Raw genomic sequence first — 25,117 nt, 5'->3', positions numbered from 1 at the left:
TAGGATGGTTTTTCTGTCCCTACACTAGAACTGCCTCAGGTGGCCCTCTGACACGTGCTTCTCTTGGAGGAGGGTTGGTAAAAGCATTGGTGTCTGGGCAGCCTTATTTTACCTCCCTGCTTAAGCTAGCCTCTAGGCATCAGACAGGAAGTCATCAATCTTAAGAAACTGAACCCTCTGAAGCTGTGCCCTGTTTTCCAGCTTTCTGATTAAGAGTCAGTGATAGTCATCATCAAGCAAAGCTGGTGAAACACATGGTGGCTGTTTCCTAGGAGTTTACCATCTCAGACAGACCACAGTTGTTATGGACAAATACCCAGAAATTATGTAGACCAAAAAAAGATGTACCAAAGCCACATCTTGCCCCTGGGCAGCTTTGAAACCACCCCCTCCACCATTGCTACAAAGGAAAATCTACATTCCCCTTCAACATCTGGGAAAGACATCTGCCCTTCCAGTACATTGTTGTTCTGTTCTGGATGGAATTGTATATAGCTTGTGGGCACAAGATGCCCATTTTTCATTTCTGGACATCTGCTCTACCATTTAGCCCTCTCACTCTGGACCCAGCAGCCTTTGATAGAGTGTAAGAGGGGCAAGAACTCAGGCATATGTTTGCTCAGTGTGTTGGCTTGTTCCCTACCCATCAACTCCATCAGCTCCATAACAGATGAAACTAACACACAACTGTTTGCCTTGAAGGGTACATTTTCTGATTTATGCTTGATGTATGCTTAATATGCCACAGTTAATTGATGCTAATTGCATAGTAATTAAAGCTGTGGGCATGTCACTGCTCTAAATCTCACTGTCCTCATCTTGTGATGAAAATGATGGTGTTATAACCATCTCTAAGGTGCTCTCATTTCAGCTCGGATATTCTGTGAACCTCTCCTTTAGTCAATGAAGCTTGTCACTGGTGATTCCAAACACACGTTTTGTTTCAAAATGTTTTTTTCTCATTTCAGTTTCTAGTTTGCTAAAGGACACACACAACATAATTATGTAGTTAAATTCAGGGACATATAACAAAAAGTTCTTCCACCAAACCCTAATTGTTCTATCTCCAAAGCTCTTTATAGTTCTATAGGTTGTATTTTGAGTTTGGTCACATGAAATAACTATGATTATGATTTATGGACCTACCATTGTCTACTCAGAGCCTACTCTGAACAAATTAGATCCATCCAGTCTAGGGTGCAGCACCTGGCAATATCCTTATGTGTGACACTGTTGAAATAAGCAAGAAAATAAAAAGGAGTCTTTTATAGTCCACAGAGAAATGACAGTTGAGCCTGTGAAAAAGGAACAGTGTAAATTATAAAAATTAGCCCAGTGACCGTTAGCCCTTTGGTGGAGACAGTATAATATGCTCACTGTATAACATCAGCAAAATTATTCTAGAAAAATTTGTGTCCAACACAGTTATGGGAAAACACAGCCTGGATATATGCTCAGCTATCTAGAAAATGGAAAATATGGACATTTGAGAAAGGAAGAACTATTCTTTGGGATTTCAGGTTGTTAAGAGGTTGATGAATATTATTGCTTATATGTTTACATGTGATGTTTGTATTTCAAGTCCTGGAAGTAGATTGAAAAGAGCAACTCAGGAATTTTCCTCTTCTGTTCTGGGCCCAGTGGCTTTTGGTTCAAAATGTAGTTCTCATGTACCTTTCAGAGCCAGCCTAAAAGTTTTTCCTCAAGGAAGATAAATACCAATTTTAGAGAACAAACTTGATTTTTTTTATATATATATAAAGAAGCAAGTCTGAGGAGTTAGGGAGGTGATCATGCTAGATAAGAGTATTTGGGGTAAAAATATAAGATTATACAGTTGTAAGATCGACTGTCTATAGTATTCATTTCTTACTTCTGAGAGCAATTTTTTAACATTTTTCCAAAGAAAAAATTTAAAATGTGAAAGACTATCTAATTGATCTTTATTGTAGATCAAGCAGTCCACTATAGTTGATCTCTCTCCTGAGGGTACAATATTCTCATTAGATTCTGTGTGTGTGTTGCTGAAAGTACCACAACTACAATGTTGAGAATCTTAACATCCAGCAGGCTTCTTGAATTAGAACTGTTTCCCAATCTTCAGCCATTTGTGAATCAATTTCTAAAATTTTTCCTCATATCTACCTGAATAGCTATTTGCATATTAATTCTAAAAGTGAAAAACGAACATAATCAGTTGCCACAAATAGCAAATAACAATTGAAATAAACAATAAAATGAGAACATTATTAACCAATGACATTAGCCCAAGAGCTGCATTTTCTTTCTTATCCACTAGCATGGGGTGCTGTTAAAGACATACCAGCAGCAGATGGATTTTCTCCTTGACTGCAGTCAGTGGAATTGAATGAGAGCAGGAAAGGAAATAGCTTTCCCAAGTGCTTTAATAAGATACAAGACCAAGTGTAGAGACCTTCCAAAGGTGTCACATGCACTATTACTGGAATGCATCCTTTGCTGGAAACACTGGTTTAGAGTAATAGTATTACCTCCTAATCCCACAGATCTCCACAAGGTTGGACAGATAGCAGGCATGTGCAAGAATCCTGCACACTCATCCTTTGGGACCTTGGATAAGCTTCTCCATCAGACTCTTCCTTTTTCCACCCCTAAATGTGGCAAGTGTCCCAGACAGGGCCACTATGTAAAACCAACTGTGTCCATGTACCATCCACCTGGCAGTGTCACATCTCACCTTTGCTGGGCCTGGTTCAGATGTCCTGTAGATGGAAAAACAAAGTACTTCTCAGGGAGACAGTGAAACCTGGGCACCAGGAACACATGACAAAATGGGTTATGTGGTCTGGTCTTGGACTCTTCCCACTCTTGCCACCCAGGCTCCTGGGCCTGACAGAGTTATAGCAGATGCTTTCTAGAGAGGAGCGGGGTGGTCTTAAACATTACAGGCCCCTTGATAATGCCCATCGGCAGTGACTTCTGGGATGACTTTGTGCATGGTGAGAGGCAAGGCAGAATCTGATCTCATGCCATTTATTATCTGAGCCCATTGTTGGGGAGTTCCCTCATTCCCACCCCCTCATGCCATCCCATCCTTTCCCTCTTCCATATGTGTTTGCGCAAAATATACTTTGAATTCAAACTGCATGGTGCCTTTAAAACTGGTGGGAATGTCAGGATATGGCCCACTAAATCATTTGGTCTGGGTCTGCCGAGGCATTAGGGGTGAGTTAAATGTTTAACCAAATGTAGCAGGGTAATTTTCAAGTTGATAATTTTATATAGCCAGTAAATGATGTTAAAAAAATATCCAATGGTTCTTGACAGAAAGAGAAAGGTTCCCCATCCCTGAAACATATGCCACATGACATCCCAACTCCTCGCTATAATTTTATCTCAAACTAGGTCCTATACTCCTTGAAGCAGAATTGGAAATAGGCCTTGTATCGTTTAGAAAGATGAATGTGTATGTATGTGTGTGTGTGTAAGGGTAAATGCCAGCTTCTCGCCTGGGCAAAGTCTGGGATGGAGAGAGCAGGTAGAGCAATATTTCCACTGGCAAAATGTCTCACATCCCTATTCTTGCTAAAAGCACAAAATCACATCCCAAAATAGCAGGAATATAATCTTGGACACAGCCAGTAAGATTTTATAAACTCTCTACTTTTTTTTGGTAAATGTGATAAATATTATCTTTCAAGACATAAAACAGCTCTTTAAAGACATCACAGGCAGTGGAGGTCTGTGTTCTCCTCAAATACTATGGAATCTGGCCATGAATCCAGAGTTTAGGGAACAAATTTGAACCTTGTCAGGTGTCAAGAAAAGGAATACATAGCTCAGAGGTTGACATGTTTCTCTTCTTTGGCCCATTTAGGGCCTGGCTCTGCTTTCTTTAACAAGTCTCGCAGTGGCTGTGGAACCAGGGTCTGTGGACGACAGCCTGGGGTCCGGATTCCTGTGGCAGGAGGCCCCAGGTGGGACAGACATTCCCCATGGTCTTGGGGTGAGCCTAGGCAGCACAAGCAAAGGAAAGGCTCTGAGCCTTTTTGGTCAGAGTTTGTCAGACTTGTCATTATAAAAGGGACAGAAAAATAGCAGACAAAAGGATAAGGGGGTAACATCAAAGAAGTTATTTTAACGAGTGAGTGCATCATACGGTTGGAATCATAACCTGAAGCTTTCCAAACGACCCATCTGTATATTATACAATGTGCAGGATTCCTGTTAAATGCCACTCTTGAGGGGCTTTCTGTATCAGCTTTTCTTTTTTTTTTTAAATATATTTTATTGATTTTTTTTTGCCCCCCTTCTTCCCTTCCTCACATCCCCTCCCTCCCCAGAGTTTTGTGTCCATTGGTTGTACTTATATGCATGTATAAAAGTCCTTGGGTTGATCTATTATCTCTCCCAGATCTTCCTCCCCTCCCCGCTGTAATTTGACAGTCTACTTGTTGATATACTGTCTCTATATCTATCTTTTGGTTCATCAGTTTATAATGTTCTTTATCATCCACAAATGAGTGAGGTCATGTGGTGTTTCTCTTTCATTGATTGGCTTATTTCACTCAGCATGATGTTCTCCAATTCCATCCAGGTTGCTGCAAATGATGAGAATTCCTTCTTTTTTATGGCAGCATAGTATTCCATTGTGTAGATGTACCAAAGTTTTTTGATCCAATCATCTGCTGACGGGCACCTAGGCTGTTTCCAAATTCTGGCTATTGTAGATTGTGCTGCTATGAACATAGGGGTGCATATATCCTTTCTGATTGGTGTTTCTAGTTTCTTGGGATATATTCCTAGAAGTGGGATTAGTGGGTCAAATGGGAGTTCCACTTTCAGTTTTTTGAGGAAACTCCACACTGTTCTCCACAGTGGTTGCACCAGTCTGCATTCCCACCAGCAGTGCACGAGGGTTCCTTTTTCTCCGCAACCTCGCCAACACTTGTCGTTTGTTGACTTGTTGATGTTGGCCATTCTGACAGGTGTGAGATGGTACCGCATTGTTGTTTTGATTTGCATCTCTCAGACAATTAGTGACTTTGAGCATGTTTTCATGTGCCTTTTGGCCTTCCTTCTGTCTTCTTTTGAAAATGTTCTATTTAGGTCCATTGCCCATTTTTTAATTGGATTATTCATCTTCCTTTTATTTAGTTGTATAAGCTGTTTGTAGATGTTGGAGATTAAACCTTTATCAGTGCTATCATTTGCAAATATGTTCTCCCACACAGTGGGCTTTCTTGTTGTTTCGTTGATGGTTTCTTTTGCTGTAAAAAAGCTTTTTATTTTGATGTAGTCCCATTTGTTTATTTTCTCTTTAGCTTTCATTGCCCTAGGGGTAGTATCAGTGAAGAAGTTCCTTTGGCATACGTCTGAGATTTTGCTGCCTGTGGATGCTTCTAGTATTTTTATGGTTTCCCGTCTGATGTTTAAGTCCTGTATCCATTTTGAGTTTATTTTTGTGAATGGTGTAAGTTGGTGATGTAGTTTCATTCTTTTGCAAGTGTTTGTCCAATTTTCCCAACACCATTTATTGAAGAAACTGTCTTGACTCTATTGTATATTTGTGCCTCCTTTGTCAAATATTAATTGAGCATAGTGATTTGGGTTGATATCTGGGTTCTCGATTCGATTCCATTGATCTATATGTCTGTTCTTGTGCCAGTACCAGGCTGTTTTGAGGACAGTGGCTTTGTAATATAGTTTGAAGTCTGGTATTGAGATCCCTCCTACTTTACTCTTCTTTCTCAGGATTGCTGTGGCTATTCGGGGTCTTTTATTGTTCCAAATGAACTTTTGGAGAGTTCTTTCTAGGTCAGTAAAATATGTCGTTGATATTTTAATGGGGAGTGCATTGAACCTATAGATTGCTTTAGGAAGTATGGACATTTTGATGATGTTGATTCTACCAATCCATGAACATGGTATGTTCTTCCATCTCCTTACATCTTCCTCTATCGCTTTTTTCAGTGTCGTGTAGTTTTCCGCTAATAGGTCCTTTACTTCCTTAGTTAAATTTATTCCTAGGTATCTTAATTTTTTTGGTGCGATGGTAAATGGAATTGCTTTTTTAGTCTCTGTTTCTGCAGTTTCACTGTTGGTGTATAGAAATGCCATGGATTTCTTGGCATTAATTTTGTATCCTGCTACATTGCCAAATTCATTTATTAAGTCAATTAGTTTTTTAATGGAGTCTTTTAGGCTTTTTATGTACAATATCATGTCATCTGCAAATAAGGATAACTTTACTTCTTCTTTTCCAATTTGGATGCCTTTTATTTCCTCCTCTTGTCTAATTGCAATGGCTAGTACTTCCAGTACTATGTCAAACAGGAGTGGCGAGAGTGGGCATCCCTGTCTTGTTCCTGTTCTTAGAGGGAATGGTTTTAGTTTTTGCCCATTGAGTATAATGTTGGCTGTGGGTTTATCATATATAGCTTTTATTATGTTGAGGTATAATCCTTGTACTCCCACCTTGTTAAGAGTTTTTATCAGAAAAGGGTGTTGGATTTTATCGAATGCTTTTTCTGCATCAATTGATATGACTATATGATTTTTATCTTTCAATTTGTTTATGTGATGTATCACGTTTATTGATTTGCGGATATTGTACCATCCTTGCATTCCTGGAATAAATCCTACTTGGTGGTGGTGTATGATCTTTGTGATGTTCTTCTGGAGTTGATTTGCTAGAATTTTGTTGAGGATTTTGGCATCTATGTTCATGAGGGATATTGGCCTGTAATTCTCTTTCATTGAGTTGTCTTTATCTGGTTTTGGTATTAGGGTGATGCTGGCTTCATAGAAGGACTTTGGAAGTGTTCCTTCCTCTTGGATTTTTTGGAATAGTCTGAGGAGGATAGGTTTTAGTTCTTCCTTGAATGTTTGGTAAAACTCTCCTGTGAAGCCATCTAGCCCTGGGCTTTTGTTTGCTGGAAGCTTTTGGATGACTGTTTCAATTTCTTCCCACGTCACTGGTCTATTGAGATTTTTAGATTCTTCCTGATTGAGTTTTGGCAGTTTGTATTTTTCTAGGAATATGTCCATTTCCTCCAGGTTGTTCAGTTTGTTGGAATAGAGTTGTTCGTAGTATTTTGTAACAATCCGTTGTATTTCGGTGGGGTCTGTTGTTATTTCACCTCTTTCATTTCTGATTTTGTTTATTTGGGTCCTCTCTCTTTGTTTCTTGGTTAGCCTGGCTAGAGGTCCATCTATCTTGTTTATCCTTTCAAAGAACCAGCTCTTGGTTTTGTTGATCTTATGTATTGTTTCTTTGGTCTCTATGTCATTTATCTGTGCTCTGATTTTTGTTATTTCCTTCCTTCTGCTTACACTGGGCTTTTTTGTTGCTCTTTTTCTAACTCTTTGAGTTGTAGAGTTAGATCATCTGTTACCATTTTTCTAGTTTTTTGCAATAGGCTTGTAAGGATATGAACTTCCCTCTCAAAACTGCTTTTGCTGTGTCCCATAGATTTTGGATTGTTGTGTTTTCATTGTCATTTGTTTCCAGGATGTTTTTAATTTCTTCCTTGATTTCTCTGGTAACCCAGTCCTTGTTTAATAGCATGTTGTTTAGTCTCCATGTGTTTGATTTCTTTGGATTATTTTTATTGTAGTTAATTTCCAGTTTTATGCTATTATTATCTGAGAAGATGCTTGATATGATTTCTATCTTCTTGAATTTGAAAAGACTTTGCCTATGTCCCAAAATGTGGTCTATCTTTGAGAATGTCCCATGTGCACTTGAGAAGAATGTATATTCTGTGGCTTTGGGGTAGAATGTTCTGAAGATGTCAATTAATTCCATCTGGTCTAGTGAGTCTTTTAGGATTGATATTTCTTTGCCAATGTTTTGTTTAGATGATTTGTCGAAGGGTGACAGTGGGGTATTAAAATCTACTATGATTGTATTGCTATTAATCTCTCCCTTGATGTCCTCCAGCAGTTTTTTTATGTATTTGGGTGCTCCTGTATTGGATGCATATATATTTACCAGGGTTATTTCTTCTTGTTGGATTGTTCCCTTTAGTATTATAAAGTGGCCTTCATTATCTCTTGTTATGTCCTTCACTCTGAGATCTAATTTGTCAGATATAAGTATTGCTACCCCAGCTTTTTTTCATTTCCATTTGCCTGGAAAACTTTTTTCCATCCCTTCACCCTCAGTCTGTGTGCATCTTTTCTTCTGAGGTGGGTTTCTTGTAGACAACAGATGTATGGGTCTTGTTTTCTTATCTAGTCTGACACCCTATGTCTTTTGATTGGAGCATTTAATCCATTTACATTTAAGGTTATTATTGATAGGTACTCATTTGACGCCATTTTTATTCTATACTGGTGTTTCTTCTTCACTTCCTATTTCTATATTTTTACAGTAGACCCTTTAGCATTTCTTGCATTGCTGGTTTGGTGGAGATAAATTCCTTCAGTCTTTTTTTGTCTGTGAAACTCCTGATTTCCCCTTCAATTTTGATTGATAGACTTGCTGGGTACAGTATTCTTAGATTCAGACCCTTCCTTTGCATGACTTTGTATATTTCATCCCATTCCCTTCTGGCTTGATATGTTTCTGTTGAGAAATCAGTTGCTAGTCTGATGGGGGTTCCTTTGTATGTAACTTTCTGTCTCTCTCTGGCTGCTTTTAAGATTCTTACTTTGTCGTTGTTATTTGCCACTTTAATTGTAATGTGCCTTGGCGTCTGTCTTCTGGGATTCATTTTGCTTGGGACTCTGCGAGCATCTTGGATTTGTGTGGGTTTTTTCTTCTCTATCTTAGGAAAGTTTTCTGTCATTATTTCTTGAAATACTTTCCATGTCTACCTCAGTTTCCTTTCCATCTGGAACCCCTATTATTCAAATAATATTTTGTTTTGTATTGTCCCAAAGCTCCCGTAGGCTCTCCTCCTGCTTTTTAATCTTTTTTTTTTTTCTAGAAGCTGCTCTAAGTGGGTATTTTTTTCCATCTTGTCTTCTAGCTCACTGATGCGGTCCTCTGCTTCATCTAGTCTACTCTTGATGCATTCTATTGAGTTCTTCATGGTAGTGATGTCATTTTTCATTTCTTCTTGGTTCTTCTTCAGTTCCTCTTGGTTCTTCTTCAATTCCTCTTGGTTCTTCTTCAATTCCTCATGGCTCTTCTTCACTTCCTCATGGTTCTTCCTCATTTCTTCTTGGTTATTGTCAAATTTCTCTTCCATTCTTTTTAGCCAACCTATGATCATTATTCTGAACTCTTGCTCTGGTAGGCTGCTTGCCTCTGATTTGTTTACTTCCTTTTCTGGTGATGCCTGCTTTTCTTTCATGTGCGGGGTATTTTTTTGTCTTCCCATGGTATCTCTTTTCAGGATGTCTGGTTATGTGGTGTTCCTTCTCTTGAGTTGATTTAAAGGTGCAAAATACAACACTACCAGGTACAACACAGGAGGCACTTAACAGGAATGTATTTACAATATTAATAACCTCTAATAAAGGTGACCACTAGAGAAAGGCAAATTAGGGGATAGGAGAGAAGGAAGGAAGGTAAAAATAAAGTAAGGAAAAATTAAAAAAAAATTAAAAAAATAAAAATAAATAAATAAGTAAATAAAAAAAGATGGATAAAGAGATAGTCAAAGAAGAAAAAAAGTAATGACAAAATGAAGGTGGAAAACAGGGAAAAAAAGAAAAGAGAGAGAAAGAGAGAGAGAGAGAGAGAGAGAGAGAGAGAGAGAGAGAGAGAGAAAAGAAGCAAACTAAAAGAGAGATGGGAAACAAACTATATATATATATGGAGAAAAATTACCATAGAACAACCACTGAGGCCAGCCAATGTGAGTAACAATACTTGGAGGTTAATACAAACTACAATATCCACTATTATTAAGTAAGGCTATGATATACAGAAGTAAAAGAAACAAACAAAAACAGAGGATTTTTTTTTTTGTTTAAAAAATACAAAGCAACAATAACAACACAGGAATAAGCATAACAATTTCACTAAAAAGCATAAAAATTCACAATAATCAACCTTTACACAAACCATGAGAAAAGGATAGAAAGTAGAACAGTTTTTTGTTTTGTTTTTGTTTTTTTTTAACTAGTTAATATATTGCAGAGATTGATATTTATACATTTGGATCAGGGGTTGGAATTTAGGTCTATAAGTATAGTGAGAGCTTTAGCAGGGGGTACACAGAAAGAATAGAGGAAAAACTAAGGCCGTAAAGGGATAGGATAAACTGGAGACTAAAAGGTTAAAGTTTAGTAAGAGAGTGATGGTGTAAAGGTTGAGTTGAGATACGGTTGAATGATGCTATAGTAGAGATTAAAATAGAATGAAGGTTACTCCCAATGTAAAATAAAGAAGAAATAAAATGGTACTGGAGAGGAAAAGAAAAAAAAAACTGCAAAACAGCAGTAGTAATAGTGATGATAGAGATTGAAAAATATAATAATTGAAAAGGTAAAATCAAGTAAGGAAAAAAGAAAAAAATTCGTTTCTTAAGTAAAAGATGTAAAAAATGAAAGTAAAATAAAGAATAGTAAAATTAGCATAAAAATGTCCAGTAGTGGTCATTCACTTCCTCTGTTGTTGTATTTGGCACACCTGATTCTCAGACCAGAGAATCTTGTAGTTCCCAGCATTCCACTGCACCTCAGTTTTGTAAGGTAGTCCTTAATTTTAGGTAGGCTATATCTTTCCGTGGGTAGCCGATGAACTCCGTTGAATCCACGCGTTTGCGCCAATTGGGGCGTCACAGGTGCTCGATGGACTCCTCCCCTGTGGGTTTTCCAGGCCTCAGGGATGCTCCTCCTTTCCTGGTAGGGTGGTGCAGCCTTCGCGCCGAGGCCGCTCCGGGAAAAGTCGGCAGTGCTGGCCGCTTGGTCAGGAAATCCTGTCCAGCGGACCCTTCCTTACTTTCCTAGAGATATCCGCTGCCCTTTAGTTGCTAATCAACATTCCCTGAGCTACTCAGACTCTGCCTTTATCTGTTTTGGGAACGGAGTCAGAACAAGTCCATCTGTTCTGTCGCCATCTTCAAGCTCCGCCCTGTATCACCTTTTTAAATGGCTCCCCCTCATCATTTTTGACATTCCCCTTGGTATATTACACTGCTGACTGCATAGTTCCTCCGGAAACTCTCTGCTGCCCTCTCCCATGCCATGTGGTCTTCCAGTTGCCCTCCTGTTCCTATGACACTCCTTCCTAGCCCTCTGAGGCTCCTTTCTGTCCATCCTTCCCTTAACTGTAGACATTTTCCCCTCTGCTCAACCCACATGTGGTGCTCATTGTAGAATTTCAGTTGTCTCCACGATGATTCTCAGATCTTGAGCTCAAACCTAGACCAGTTTTTAGAGCTGTAGACCTATATAACATTGCTTACTAGACTAACTATCTTATGGCATCCTCCACTTCCAACTCCTCATCCCCTTTTATCAAAATTGCCTCTTCTCTAGTGTTCCATGTCCTAGCAAACTGTGTCACCATCCACCATATGCCCAAGGTCCCTTTCATTTTCATTCTCCTATTTCCACATACAGTTCATCACTGGCTTCTTAACTCTACCTTTAAGCATGTCTCAATCTGTCTACATCTTTCCACATCCATTGCAATCACCTAGACTCTGCTTCCATAATCTCTTGCTGAAGCTCGCAAGTTGCCTTCAATGGAATGAACTTTTCTTATCTTTTGTCTTATCTTTTGTCACTTCCTCTTTCCTTCTCCATGCCCCAAACATTTTGAACTTTCAGTCCCTCCTCTGAGCCATTTTCACATTTATCTTTGGCTGTTGCACAAATAATTCCCTGGGCCTAGAGCATACATTCACCTGTCATACACAGCTCTCACTCTTTTCCATGCTTTTTCTTTCGTCTCTTGTAATTTATTTGATTTATACATCTCTTCCTCTGGGAAATGTCCTCTTCTTTAGGCAAAGTTAGGTTTCTTTGATATATATGTATATAAAAGCCAAGCGACTGGAACAATGGAATGACCAGAATGACTGGTATCTATAACACACCCTTCCCCCTAGCTGGCCCAGCCCCTGATTGGCCCTCCACCCCAGTAGGGGGCAGGGCTGGCTGGGTGAAGAGGCTGGCCAGCCCCACCCCTGATCACCCCCCAATCAGAGACAAGGCTGCCGACCTCTCACAGCCCCATTCTTTCTGCCAGCCTGGCCCCAATGGGGCCCCAATCGGGGGGCGAGGCCAATGGCCAACCTCCCACGGCCCCTCCCTCCAGGTGTCCCACCCCTGATCAGCCCAATTGGGGGCAGGCCAACCAGACCCCATCCATGCACAAATTAATGCACCTCTAGTATTCTCATAATTACCTAAACTTCTTCCTTCATAATACTCATTACACATTATTGTCAACACTTGCTTGTGTTCACTTTTCTATCTAGAATACCTCATCAAATATATCAGATATCTTATTGGTGTCATTTATTTTTTTCCTAGAGAGCATATCCATAAACTGGAATCTTCTACACAGCTATCAATCTGTGTTTGGTTCAATGCCTCCTTTTTCTGATGGATTCCTTGTTTGCTGGGTTACATATATTGAATTTTTTCTTGCTGTATATTCTTGGTTGGTGAAATTCATTCTTCTAGAATATCATGAGGATGGATGATGCATAGAAAGATATCTTTTAGGAAACTTGCATGTGTAAATATGTTTTTATTTTGCCTTTACACTTGATGTATACTTTAGCTGGTTATAGAATTCTCTGCTAAGATTTTTATCTCCTTAATGTTAATACATTTCCCTAGAATTTTCCAGTGTTGATGGCTGATGTTGAGAATTCTAATGCCATTTTGATTCAAAATAATTTTTAGAGAACTTATATTTATCCCTCTGTACCTGGAAGCTTTTAGAATCCTTTTCATTATTCTTAGATTTCTGAAATCTTATGGTGATGTGCTTTGGCAGAGATCCATTTTTTTTTTTTTTAACCATTATGCTGAGTAGGTTCTTCCAACCAGAAAATGTATATTTTTTACCCCAGGGACATTTTCTTGTATTTCTTATGTACTTTCTTCCCCACCATTTTCTTGATCTTGTCTTTCTCATTCTACTGGAGTTCCTAGATTGATTCATTTTCTTGTCTTTTCTATGGTTAGTTTGTCTTTTGTACTTTTTTTTAGGGTTTATTTATTTTTAACTTCTGTTATTTTATTGGTTGTATTTCAGATCTAGAGTTTTCCTGGTTCTCCTCAAAATAAACTTTTTGTTCCTGCTGATGTTAGAAAGTGGTAGTTACTTGGAAAATATAGGTGGACAGATATATTAGGGCCTACTGTTCCTTAAACAGTGCATTGATCAGTTAATACCAACTACTTTTGGTGATATCTGGTGCCTGCAATTTTTGAGCCTTTCTGATATTTTGCAGCATAAGCTGGCTTGCTTTCTTGTCCTGTCTTTTACTATAAGCACTTAGTATACAACCATAACAACTTTGCTAACTCTTCATTAATGTTCATTTTCTAAGACATTCATTACATCTCTCAATACACTATTGTATTCATGACTGTTTTCTTTAACCTTGTGGTTTCATACATTTTAAAATTCATTATTATTTTTGTAGCATTTCAGAAATAGATAAGGATTATGTATGTGTTCAATTTTTCATGTTTAATTAAAACACTAATTAGTTTTTACTAAAAATTTAGCCAAGTTTTCTGATTACTGATATCTGGAAGAAAAGTCTCAATTTGAGTTCTGGTTCTAGACCTCCTTTTTCACCTCCTCCCTCCTCTTCCACTCTGTCCTTCTTTTCCTCTCTCTTCCTCTCTCTTCATCCTCTTCTTTTTTTCTGACTCACAAATAGGGTCTCAGCTGGTCTACTCTATTTGGCTTCAGAATCTTCAGGCTCCATCTGGGTTTTTCTCAGTTTCTTAATGTCACAGAATTATTGCTTGCTAAATTATTATGAAATATTTTATTTTACTGCTGCTTAAATGGATCTCAACTTATTCTTTAAATCCTCCTTTGCTACTGATGGTGGTGGTGGTGGTGATGGTAGGGACAATGATAGATATATTTAGTGAGCTCTTAGCATGTACCAAGCACAAAGTGCAGCATGTTACATAGATTGTCTCCTTTAATGAATCCTGTGGGCTAGTTAACATTTGCTCATTGATAAGAAAATAAAACTTATGGAGTTTTAATAGCTGGCTTAAGAAACTACAACTGGTGAATTATGAATCTGGGCTTTAAACAACTATTTTCTGACCTCAAAGATCAGACTTTACCCACTACACTGTACTATTGTACATCTTCTTGATGGCAATTGATATGAGAAAGACATTGATTAGAATGTAATTTTGAATTATTAGATTTCCATAAATTGTTAGAAGCACTTTCTAACAATAGATGCCTAATGTTGACAGGAGTGCTAGTCTGGAAATAGCCACACAAGGGTGGCATGATCTTGTGTGAGGCATGTGGAAGGTGGGGGTGATGTCCTGCATTTAGATGGAACATGGACTTCAAAATCCCTTTAAATTTTTCAAATCTATCATCTGTCCCTTCTGCTGTTAGTTCTCCAAACTATCTCCTAGAATTTTTCCCATAGACTAGTTAGCATAATTGGCAGCCTTCTCCATCTGATTTCATTGTCTATATATTGTGTATCAATGGGAGGTATGAAAAGACTATACCCTCAGATATATTTTAACATTTAATATTAAAATGATAATAGCTACCATCCATTGAATACTTACCATGCCAAGATTCTGTGTTAAAAATTATATAAACATTCTTTCACTTATTCCTTATACCAACCCTAGAGGCTGGGCCATTATTATCTTGTTATTATTCTAGAACAGTGTTTGGCAAACTGCGGCTTGCGAGCAACATGTGGCTTTTTGGCCCCTTGAGTGTGGCTCTTCCACAAAATACCATGGCCTAGGCAAGTCTATTTTGAAGAAGTGGCATTAGAAGAAGCTTAAATTTTAAAAATGTGGCTTTAAAAAGAAATATCAATCATTGTACTGTTGATATTTGGCTCTGTTGACTAATGAGTTTGCCGACCACTGTTCTAGGCCAAAAAAAGTCCTGCATGTGATTGATTTAGTCTGCTTGGGCTGCCATAACAAAATGCCACAAACTGTGTAGCTTAAACAACAGAAATTTATTTTTATCAAGGTGCTGGAGGCTGGAAGATTCAAAATTAAGTACTAGAAAATTTAGTTTCTAGTGAGGGCCTTCTTGCTGGCTTGCAGATGACCACCTCCTCACTGTGTCCTCACATGGGGAAGGCAGAGAGGTCACTGTATCTTCCTTGTTTCATAAGGGTACCAATCCTATTGGTTAGGACGCTGCATTTATGACCTCATTTAACCTTAAATATCTCCTGAAAGCCCTGTCTCTAAATACAGTCACATTAGGGTTTAGAACTTTGATAAGAATTGGAAAGAGAGTGATTTCAACACATAGCAGAGGTAGGCAGTGTTTTGCCTTGCTTTAATGGAAAGATTGTGCCATTTGTGTTATCAAGACCTGAAAAATGTTTTACTTTGGAGGAGAGTATCTTTCTATTATTTTCTGGATACCCTCTCTTCCCCATGAAGAGGGCAGATAGGTCACCTGCTAGATGATAGTACTATCTCAGTATTTGGCAGACAGGGCCAAGTCTCTTGTTGCTTATTAAAATGCAAGAAGAATTTAATTTCTTTCATGATCCTTTTAGAGGGAGCCTTTCATTATCCTGATGAAGGGCCTCCTCAGGTTGTCTTTAAGAAAAAAATATTTTCCTTCATATCTCTTTATCTGTCCTTGGATCAGAGATAACTTTAGTGTCAACACTTAGTTTATTTTTCCTTTTTGTCTGTAGAACTAACTCTGTCCTCCAAAGGCTTTTGGTGACTGGTCTATTTCTTTTCCAGGAAGCTAAAAAAACTATTTCGGAAGCTGAAAGATGAAACAGAACCTAGAGAAACTGACTCTGCCCATTCAAGACACCCAGAGCAGTGGGACCTAGACTACAGCTTGGAACCATACACTGGACTGACTCCAGAGTACATGGAAATGAGTAAGAGATAGTGATCTTTCCTTCCACTGGATGCAGGTTCAGACGTGTGGTCTGGGAGAGGAGTGAGGAGAAGGTTTGGGAAGGTTTGGGAAATGACAACCACTGCACCTTCCTAGGCTTCCTGGTTACACAATGTCACCTTCAGTGCCACATAAAAGTAGAGGAGGGTGCAGCAGAAAGAATCATGGAATGAGAACCAGGAACAACTCTTATCACCGAGTTGATACTAGGATGATGCTCTCTTCTCCTTGAGCTTCCTCTCCTCATCTTGAAATGAGAAGTTTGGTCCCTCAGGATCCCTTTGCATGGCTTCTATCATTGATAAAGCTGAAATAAAAATAGTGAAGTCTAAAATTTAAGGACAGAGTTTCCACTAAGGAAAATTAAACTAGTCCTATCACACTTTGGATAAGAGTTACCATGTTTCCTTGAAAATAAAACATCCTCTGAAAATAAGACCTAGTGCATGGAAAGATATGACATCCCCTGAAAATAAGACCTAGTGCAACTTTGGGAGAAAAAATTAATATAAGACACTGTCTTATTTTCGGGGAAACGGGGTATATACATCTTTGACATGGAGAGTACAGGAGAGTCCCCCACTCAGATAAGGTAGGTCTGGGTAAGATGCCAACTTTTTTCTTAAAAAACCTGAGGATATTTAAGGTTGAGAAATAGATTTCTAGTTACTGGGACTCCAGTTGTTCTTGAATAGGCTTTAAAACAGGAGTGCCTAAAGTACAGACTGATAAAACACAGTGGTTTTATATGTGATTTAGAAGCCGTGAGTTTTCCATTATGAGAAGTGTCCCAACTTAGACTAGCTACTTTCAAATTCCTGGCTACTTTTGAATAATTCTGATCTTTTATTGAAGTGGATATTTGAGAAACCTCTTTCTAAGACTTGGAACTAATGGATTAAAAACATAGGACCAAGAGGTTAGACATATAATCTAAACATTTATTCAATCTAGAGTGTTGGAGAAGATCAATCAGCTCCAACAAAAGATTCACTCAATATCTAACATCATTGTATTTTCATGATGACTCCTGCCTACTTTGGTTAATCACTTTTAAAAATATATATATATTTTATTGATTTTTTACAGAGAGGAAGGGAGAGAGATAGAGAGCTAGAAACGTCGATGAGAGAGAAACATCGACCATCTGCCTCTTGCACACCCCCTACTGGGGATGTGCCCGCAACCAAGGTACATACCCTTGACCGGAATCGAACCTGGGACCTTTCAGTCAGCAGACCGACGCTCTACCGCTGAGCCAAACCGGTTTTGGCTGGTTAATCACTTTTAATAGAGGGCCACTAATGCCTTTCTGGGCACCAGGTACTTCCCATCTTATTTCTAATGGATACTTATCCTCTTCTGTGTTGTAAAAGTGTGTGTGTGTGTGTGTGTGTGTGTGTGTGTGTGTGTTTGTGTTTATTAAGGGTAGAGAAAAGGACTTATTCCTTATAGCTTTAGATGACCTCAAAATTTCTGTTCTAGCCCTGGGGATCTAAAATTCCCGGCAAAACCTGAGCTTTGTATTCTAAATAAACTCACCAGAGAAGAAACAATCATTGTGTCTGTTTCAGGAACAACAGGCTAAGAAAACATCAAGTCCCAGTTTATGTAAACACATAGCTCTCTTATGCTTTTCACCTTCAGTTAAGTGCTACCTCTAATCCCTCTCCAACTAGATATTTACACAGAGATGATTACTTGTATTTAAGATGCTATTCTATGCCTGCTATCCTCTCAGTAAAAATTGGCTGCCAGAGATTTGAGGCTTCCATTTGAAAAAGGTTTATATGGGAAATCTTTGAGCCCTGTCTGCCAACCTCCACCTTCCAATTCCAGTGCCCTGTCTCCCCAACCAATTATCTGTGTAGGTTTTACATGGCTGTCTGTCCAGATAGTTACTAGAAAGCTTTCTCTTTTGAGTGGTTAAGATCAGAGACCCTCAAGCCAAGTGCCTTAGGTTCAAAACCTAGCGTTATCACCAACTAGCTGGGCAGCTTTAGGTAAGTGGCCAACCTTTGTGTCTCAATTAGCTTTAGCTGCAAATAATAATAATAATAATAATAATAATAATAATAATATCTACTTTATATGATTGTTGTATTTAATAAATCAATATCTGTAAAGTTCTTAGAAGAGTGTCTAGCACATATATAAACTATGTGAAGTGTCAAGTGTTGTTTCTCTTAATGGCCCTGGCCCTGGGCCCTAGGAAGGCAGAGTATCTATACTAATAAAAGGGAAATATGCTAATTAGACTGGGAGACCTTCAGGACATTCTTCTGGACAAAACCATGGTGGTGGGGCTGTGGTAGAGGTGGTTACAGGTCAAGAGGGTAGGGCAGTTGTGGGTGATCAGGATGGTGGGGGCGGGCCGTTGGGGGTAAGCGGACCACAGGGGAACTAGTTGGGGGCAAGCAGACCGTCAATGGGGGTTGGTGGTCATCAGGACAGTGTGGGGAGGGGGACAGTTTGGAGTGAGAAGGCCAGCAGGGGGACAGTTGGGGGTGAGCAAGTCAGTGGGGAGGGAAGGTGAGGGCGAGTGGGCCAGCAGGGAAGGCAGTTGGGGGTGAGCACACTGGAATGGGGGAGCAGTTGGGAGTGATCGGGCTGACAGGGGGGCATTTAGAGATGAGCAGGCTGACAGCAGGGGGCAGTTGGGGGCAAGCAGGCCAGCAGGCAGAGTGGTTAGGGGCAATTAGGCAGGCAGGTGAGAGGTTAGGAGCCAGCAGTTGCAGATTTCGAGAGGGATGTCTGACTGCCAGTTTAGGCCCCATCCCTATAAATTGGCAGTAGGACATCCTTCGAGGGGTCCCAGATTGGAGAAAGTGCAGTCTGGGTTGAGGAAACCCTCCCATACCTCATGCACAAATTTTGTGCACTGGGCCACTAGTAGGGAAATATGCTCCAATTTGTGAGCCATTGTATTATTAAATAGACAGCTACTCTGTCTCAAAGTTGGGTAATTAAAAATTCATGAGAAGATGAAAAAACAACTAGTAGACTTGGTGATTTGGGGGAAAAATTCACACCAAGATTATAGAGAGTGAAATTGATTCTATAGAGAAATTATTAATTAGTTGCTTTTCTGTCTCAGCATTGCATTTGATACATACATTGATGATATATTGCTCACATATCTGTCCTTCAGCAGACTCACTCTATTACATTCCAAAGATCAGTCAGTAGGGACTAAGGCTTATTGATTTCCATATCATCCAGAGTCTTGTACATTTCCTGGCACGTAACAGGCAAATAATATGTCTGATAAATAAAAACAAATGAATGAATTTATTTTTATTTATTTTAAATTAAATTTATTATAGGGGCCTTAGTCGACACCATCATTAGGTTTCAGGTGCGGTTTCTATGGTACAAGATCTGTATATTGTACCTTGTGCCTACCATAAGGTGACCAGACTTCCCGCTTTTGGCGGGACAGTCCCGATTTTTAACAATTTGTCCCGCGTCCCGTGGCATTTTAAAGAAGTCTCTCTTATACTTGCTCTGATATAGAAGAAAATGTGAGTGCTTTAGGGGCAGAGACTGAGCCTTATTCCTCTCCAGCTACAACACTTGGCACAGTTCCTGAAACATAGTAAAAGCTCAATAAAATATTTCTTGAATAAATGTCTCTTTAACTCTTCTTCCTTTAGCAGCATGGAAATAGAAACCTTGCTTCTCTTTAGGATATCTGGCCCAGTCTTCCTTTTCACTGTAAACATTTTTATATGTATTTTTAATATGCAGCAATTTTCATCTCCCAAGAACAAAGTAAACCCTGTTTATTATCAGGGTTTCCCCCTCAAAGAAAAGTCACTTCTGGTTTTAATTTGCTCCTTTGCCTTCAGGGATCAAGTCATTAGTGGAAGTGGACAGAGTGGAATGCTCTCACTCAGACTCAGGATTTAAGTTCAACTCCAATTTCAAGTCTTTCCCTCTGTACCGCCCCCTCCAAGCCATCCCTGAGGCTAATGGTATGTCAGTACCCATGCCAGGCACTGAGGACACAGAGGCAACAAATGGGCCTAGGCCCTGCAGGCCCTAAGGATCCAGTGGCAGAGAGAAATGGACAGACAGTCACAAGAAAGGACCTGGTTGTCATAGAAAAAATGCAGCTAACTTCTTGCTTTGAAGGTATTAGGTCTTTGCAGCTTTTATTTGACTGAGCAGAAGTGTGTGACAGAGAACTGGCCACTCTAGTGTGCCTTTGGCCTCTAACTACCCACTCACTGAACATCCTTGGGTTTTAGAAACTTCCAACTGAGTCAGCACAAAGTCAGTCTGGAAACAAGAGGCTCCTCTCCCAGCCATCATCTCAGACTTGTTTTGGGACTTTAGACAGGAACAGGAAAAGAATCCATCTCTGGGAAAACATGTTTCAGCCCTCCTGACTGGAAACTTAGTTTCTGTGACTATTTTCTGAGTTATCTACCACATTTGCGGCCCCACCATCCTCCAGGCCCCTAGCTGAGAAATCTCCGCATCACTGTTCTTCATTTTCTGTCTCCACACAGTCCCATCGAGTGGGTGGGTCTTTCCCCTGGACTATCTCTGGAAGCTGGTCCTGTGGGTAGCTCTTAGCCTCCTCTACTTGCTGCTTTTTCTGCTATACCCTCAACACAGTCACTTGCTACCACCATCCCACAACTGCCCTTTTTATTATTTCAGAGGGTAGTGTTGGTCTTATCATCCATTGTTCAGAAACTTCCAGAGACTCATATCCTTAACAAAGCCTTCGTGGGGCATCCTGTCAATTTAAGCATTTCAGGGTCAGCCACAATGAACCCCATAAGCCATTTTTTAAAAATATATTTTATTGATTTTTCACAGAGAGGAAGAGAGAGGGATAGAGAGTTAGAAACATTGATGAGAGAAAACCATCGATCAGCTGCCTCTTGCACACCCCCTACTGGGGATGTGCCCGCAACCAAGTACATGCCCTTGCCCAGAATCGAACCCGGGACCTTTCAGTCCGCAGGCCGACGCTCTATCCACTGAGCCAAACAGGTCCCAGCCATAGCCATTTTTTTACCCATAGCCTTTCATGCCTGATCTTGCATATTTCCCTTGCCCTGGAATTCCTTGTCTTCTCATTCACATGACCATATCCAGCTCTGTCTGCTCCCAAAAGCACCTTTCCTCCGCTAACTTCACCCTTCTCCCCATCCTCAGTATTTCAGCTCCCTCCCCCATAACATTTCAGACAAGCTGCCTCCTAAATCAGTGATGTCTGTTGCTAATTAACTTCAGGGGGCAGCTTCCTCCAATTGCAAGGCCTTGCACAGCCCCTGCCACAGCATGGGCACGGGAAGTGTATTGGGTAAACCACTAAAGCAGGACTGAATAAACAACCTCAATTCTAGTCATGCTGACATCAATTCTCATTTAATGGGCTGCTAATCCAGGGAGTGGATTATCAAGAATGGTGGTTATCCTTGTTTCTCTTTCTCTGCCTCCTCCTTTCAAGTCTCCTCTTTCCCTCTCCCGCCCTTCACTTCTGCCTTCTCCCCTCCCCCCTCACAGGCCTATTATGAACTCCTTTCCAGCGAGGAAGCTAGGGAAATAAGAGAAGGTGTAATGTGAACCCATCCATGCTGTTCCTAGGTGGCAGCTCTGGGAAACAGCTTGGTGGGAATGAAGACTGAGTTCACACATGTCAAAACTTAGTTGGAGGCACTCATTTCTGCTATCCCCATGGATAACAAAGACTTGGTGATAATAATTATACCACTACTTCTGATTTCTCTGCACGCGTGTTTTCAAAGTGAAAGTTTCTTTTATTTTCAGATGGTCCCTGTAGGGCAGATCAGTATCTTTCCTTCCCATCTTTCCAGGTTGTCAGGTGAGAGTTGGGTGTTAATTCAGGTCTGCCCTTATCTAGCAATGTGACCTTGCACATGTCAAATATCTCTTTGGACCTCATTTTCCTCCTTAACATTATATTTGACCCTTGAACAATGCAGGGGTTGGAGGCACTGACCCCCCACACAGTAAAAATAAAAAACACAACACACCTACATATAGCTCTGGCCAGTGTGCTCAGTGATTAAAGGTGACAGGTTTGATTCCCTGTCAAGGGCATGTACCTGGATTGCAGGTTTGATCCCCAGGACACATGCAGAAGGCAACCAATGGATATTTCTCTCTCTTTCTCTCTCCCTCTTTCATTCACCTACCAACCCCCTTCCACTTTCTCTAAAATTTAATGGAAAAAAAATATCCTCGGGTGAGGATTAATATATTTTGTACATTATATGTATTATATACTTTATCTTTATAATAAAGTAAATTAGAGAAAAATGTTACTAAAAATCATCAGGAAGAGAAAATATATTTATAATACTGTATTTATCAGTACCATTGAGTTTAAAAACTCTGCAGTTTAACCATGCTATTCAAGGGTCAAGTGTATAGGCAATTAGACCAGATGAGTTCTTCCTTGCAGAGATGCAACTCACTGTTCTGTGGTCATAACCAATTATGTAATAAGTCACAAGCAATGCACTACTGCTAATAATATATTTTTAAAATATAAAGTAAAACAGTGACAATGCCACCTTCACTTGCTCACATTCCTAGATTATTTTTGAGTGAGAGAACAAGGGAGGTTTCAAAACATGGCTACACCAATAGAAGTGAGTGGTGTGCATAATCTTTTTTTCATTGAGTATCTTGACAAGAATAAAGAGTTTCAAACTACTGGGCCAGGTGACCTCCAGAGTCACTTGTAGTGCTGGCTTCTGAGTTTTTACATACCAGCTGGTCTATGCTTCTGGGAGCCAAGAGGCCCAGCAGGTGATGCCAATTGCCTAAGGTCACCACCTCAAAGGCTCATTCCTGGAACTTAATCTACAGACCATTCAGGATCCCTAGGAACTTGGGCTTCAGTGAGAGGATGGGATGGAGTGAGGTTTTCTCCTTCCTTCCCAACAACCTAGACCTCCCCAATTCCAGGAAGGCCCTTGTCTTGGGCTTTGAACAAAAACGAGAGCAGTGAAACCAAAGCAGCCCATTCCCTCTGGTGTGCCTGACATGGTGATTCCTGGCCCTGCTCTCAGCTGTCAGCTTCCTTCCCCATGATACCCAGGACCACCCACGCAGACAGGAAGTGTGCTGAGCCCACTGCTAGCCTGTCAGTTGTAATGGTGAGGCAGGTCATCAGTTGAGGAAGGCAGCAGGGAGAGATGTATTATATTTACTTTTTCTAAATTGTGCTGGAACCAGGGCCCAGGGCCTAGCAGGCATGGGGGAGGGGCCACGAGGAGAAGGGGGATCTGGGAGGGAGGGAGGGTAAGGCTGGGAGGAGGGGGTTTTCGGGGTAGAGAGGGTAGAGAGCTACCTCTGGGCAGGATTGCTGGTGGGGATGGGCTGGCTCCAGACAAAGAGAAACCTGAGAGTGAGGGATTAAGCTGGAGAAACCTGTGAGGGGAGCAGCAAGCTTTCGAGGGAATCTCCAATATCAAACCCTTTTCCTGAAGAGCTTACTAAGAAGGACTTCAAGGGTAGTTCCCCATCCCCCACCTCTGAGGGGAGAAAAGAATGCTGGCCCAGGAGCAAGCCTTGACATTAATCATCACTGTCCCCAACCCCAAAATGGGGCTTCAAAGCTGCTTTGCCCCAGCCCCTCACAGCCCAGTTGAGATTTTCCTCAGGGCCCTATGAGAGGAAATGTTTCAGTCGCTTTAAGAGCTGCTAGCAAAGTTGTCTGGACACTTGCAGCAGTTGAATTTTACAAATTGGGGTTTGGCACAAAAACACAAGCCTGAATTTAATCCTATAAGAAGAGTTTAGTGACAACTTCCCAAAGGACTCTGCTGATAAAGTCTTATCACCATTTTATCAGATAAGTCAGTTATGCTATTGTTGGTTCTTCTCAGCTGAACACCAATGACCTAGATTCCTGTTATTCACTATATTGTGATGGGCAAGATTTGTGTCATTTATTCATAGTAGTACTTACCCATAAGGCCTGGCACACAGTCAGTGCTCAATAAATGTTTGATGAAGAGGAAGACACAGAAAGAATGAAAAAAAAGTCACCCTTTAGTGAGGACCTTGATGACAAAATGACAGTTGGACTTATAGACATCAACTCTTATTAACACTCTTCACATACCCTGACTGTATTAATTTAGCTGGGATAGTCTACTCCTTTTCCTGCCTCCAGGGACCAAGATTACTTATTTTGAAGTGCTTGTAATCAGGGAATGCTATCCTTCTAAATAAGGTCAGTTCTCCTACAGCAACTCAAAATAATGAACTTATTGTTTAGGTAGTTCTGGCAAAATATCCCATGTAATAGTCAACTACTGCTATGATAATGCTTTATAACAAATACCCCCAAAGTCTCAGTGACAGCACTGAGACAGAGAATAAAGAACAATGGAAAGAACTGGCTCCAGACATCACTAGGGACCCTCCCCTGGAAATGATCAAGCAAAAGTGGCCTCTTATTCAAAAAAGAATAGAAGGGATGAGGCTTCAGATAGAGTGATAACTTAGGTGACACCTAAGATTCCTCCCAACTTCAGTGTCCTTTGGTCATGTGTGGTAGGGATCACACTAGGTAATTTCCAAGTTTCCAACTGAGGCTAAATATATAAAACTATTCCCAAGGGTGCCTTGGTTATAAGTGATAGAATATCCCAGAATATCTGTCTAATCGTTAGCGCTGAAGCCTGCACATTCCGTCACAGAACTCCAAGTTTTGTACGATAAGGAAATGACTTAAAGAACCAGGAAATTCCTTTCCCTGGGCCATTTTGTTTATACAAAGTGAGTCATCCTACTGGATAATCAGGCATCTGCCATCTTTTCCAAATGGCACCTAAATGCAGTTCAGGCAGCATCCAGGGTTGCATTCCAGTATTTCTGGGAAGTAGCATGAGTCACAGGTTATTTCTCTCCTTAGGCTTCTGAAGCATACTTTGCTCATCACTATCTGTTATAGGAGTTAACTCTTCCCATAAATACTTAAAAGAATATATCTGGATGCCACACCCCTCAGTATACCACAGAAAGTTTCTGACATGCAGGAGATGCCCAGTTAGTGGTTGAGAAATGAATGAGTGAATAAATTTTGGACCACAACCCAACTAA

General features: G+C 40.2%; 1 protein-coding gene across 2 annotated transcripts in view; it reads left to right on the top strand.

Moving 5' to 3' along the window:
* ANO2 (anoctamin 2) overlaps positions 1 to 25,117 on the top strand; it is a 301,023-nt gene that overhangs the window by 252,505 nt on the left and 23,401 nt on the right. For both annotated transcript variants that reach the window (XM_036455715.2, XM_036455714.2), the window contains one exon: positions 15,850 to 15,995. In XM_036455715.2, coding sequence (XP_036311608.2) covers positions 15,850 to 15,995 — 146 coding nt within the window. The remainder of the gene's footprint in view (positions 1 to 15,849; positions 15,996 to 25,117) is intronic.

This window comes from Pipistrellus kuhlii, unplaced genomic scaffold (assembly GCF_014108245.1).
Source record: "Pipistrellus kuhlii isolate mPipKuh1 unplaced genomic scaffold, mPipKuh1.p scaffold_m20_p_3, whole genome shotgun sequence".
Taxonomy (NCBI): Eukaryota; Metazoa; Chordata; class Mammalia; order Chiroptera; family Vespertilionidae; genus Pipistrellus; species Pipistrellus kuhlii.
This window is presented reverse-complemented; position numbering and strand designations above follow the sequence as displayed.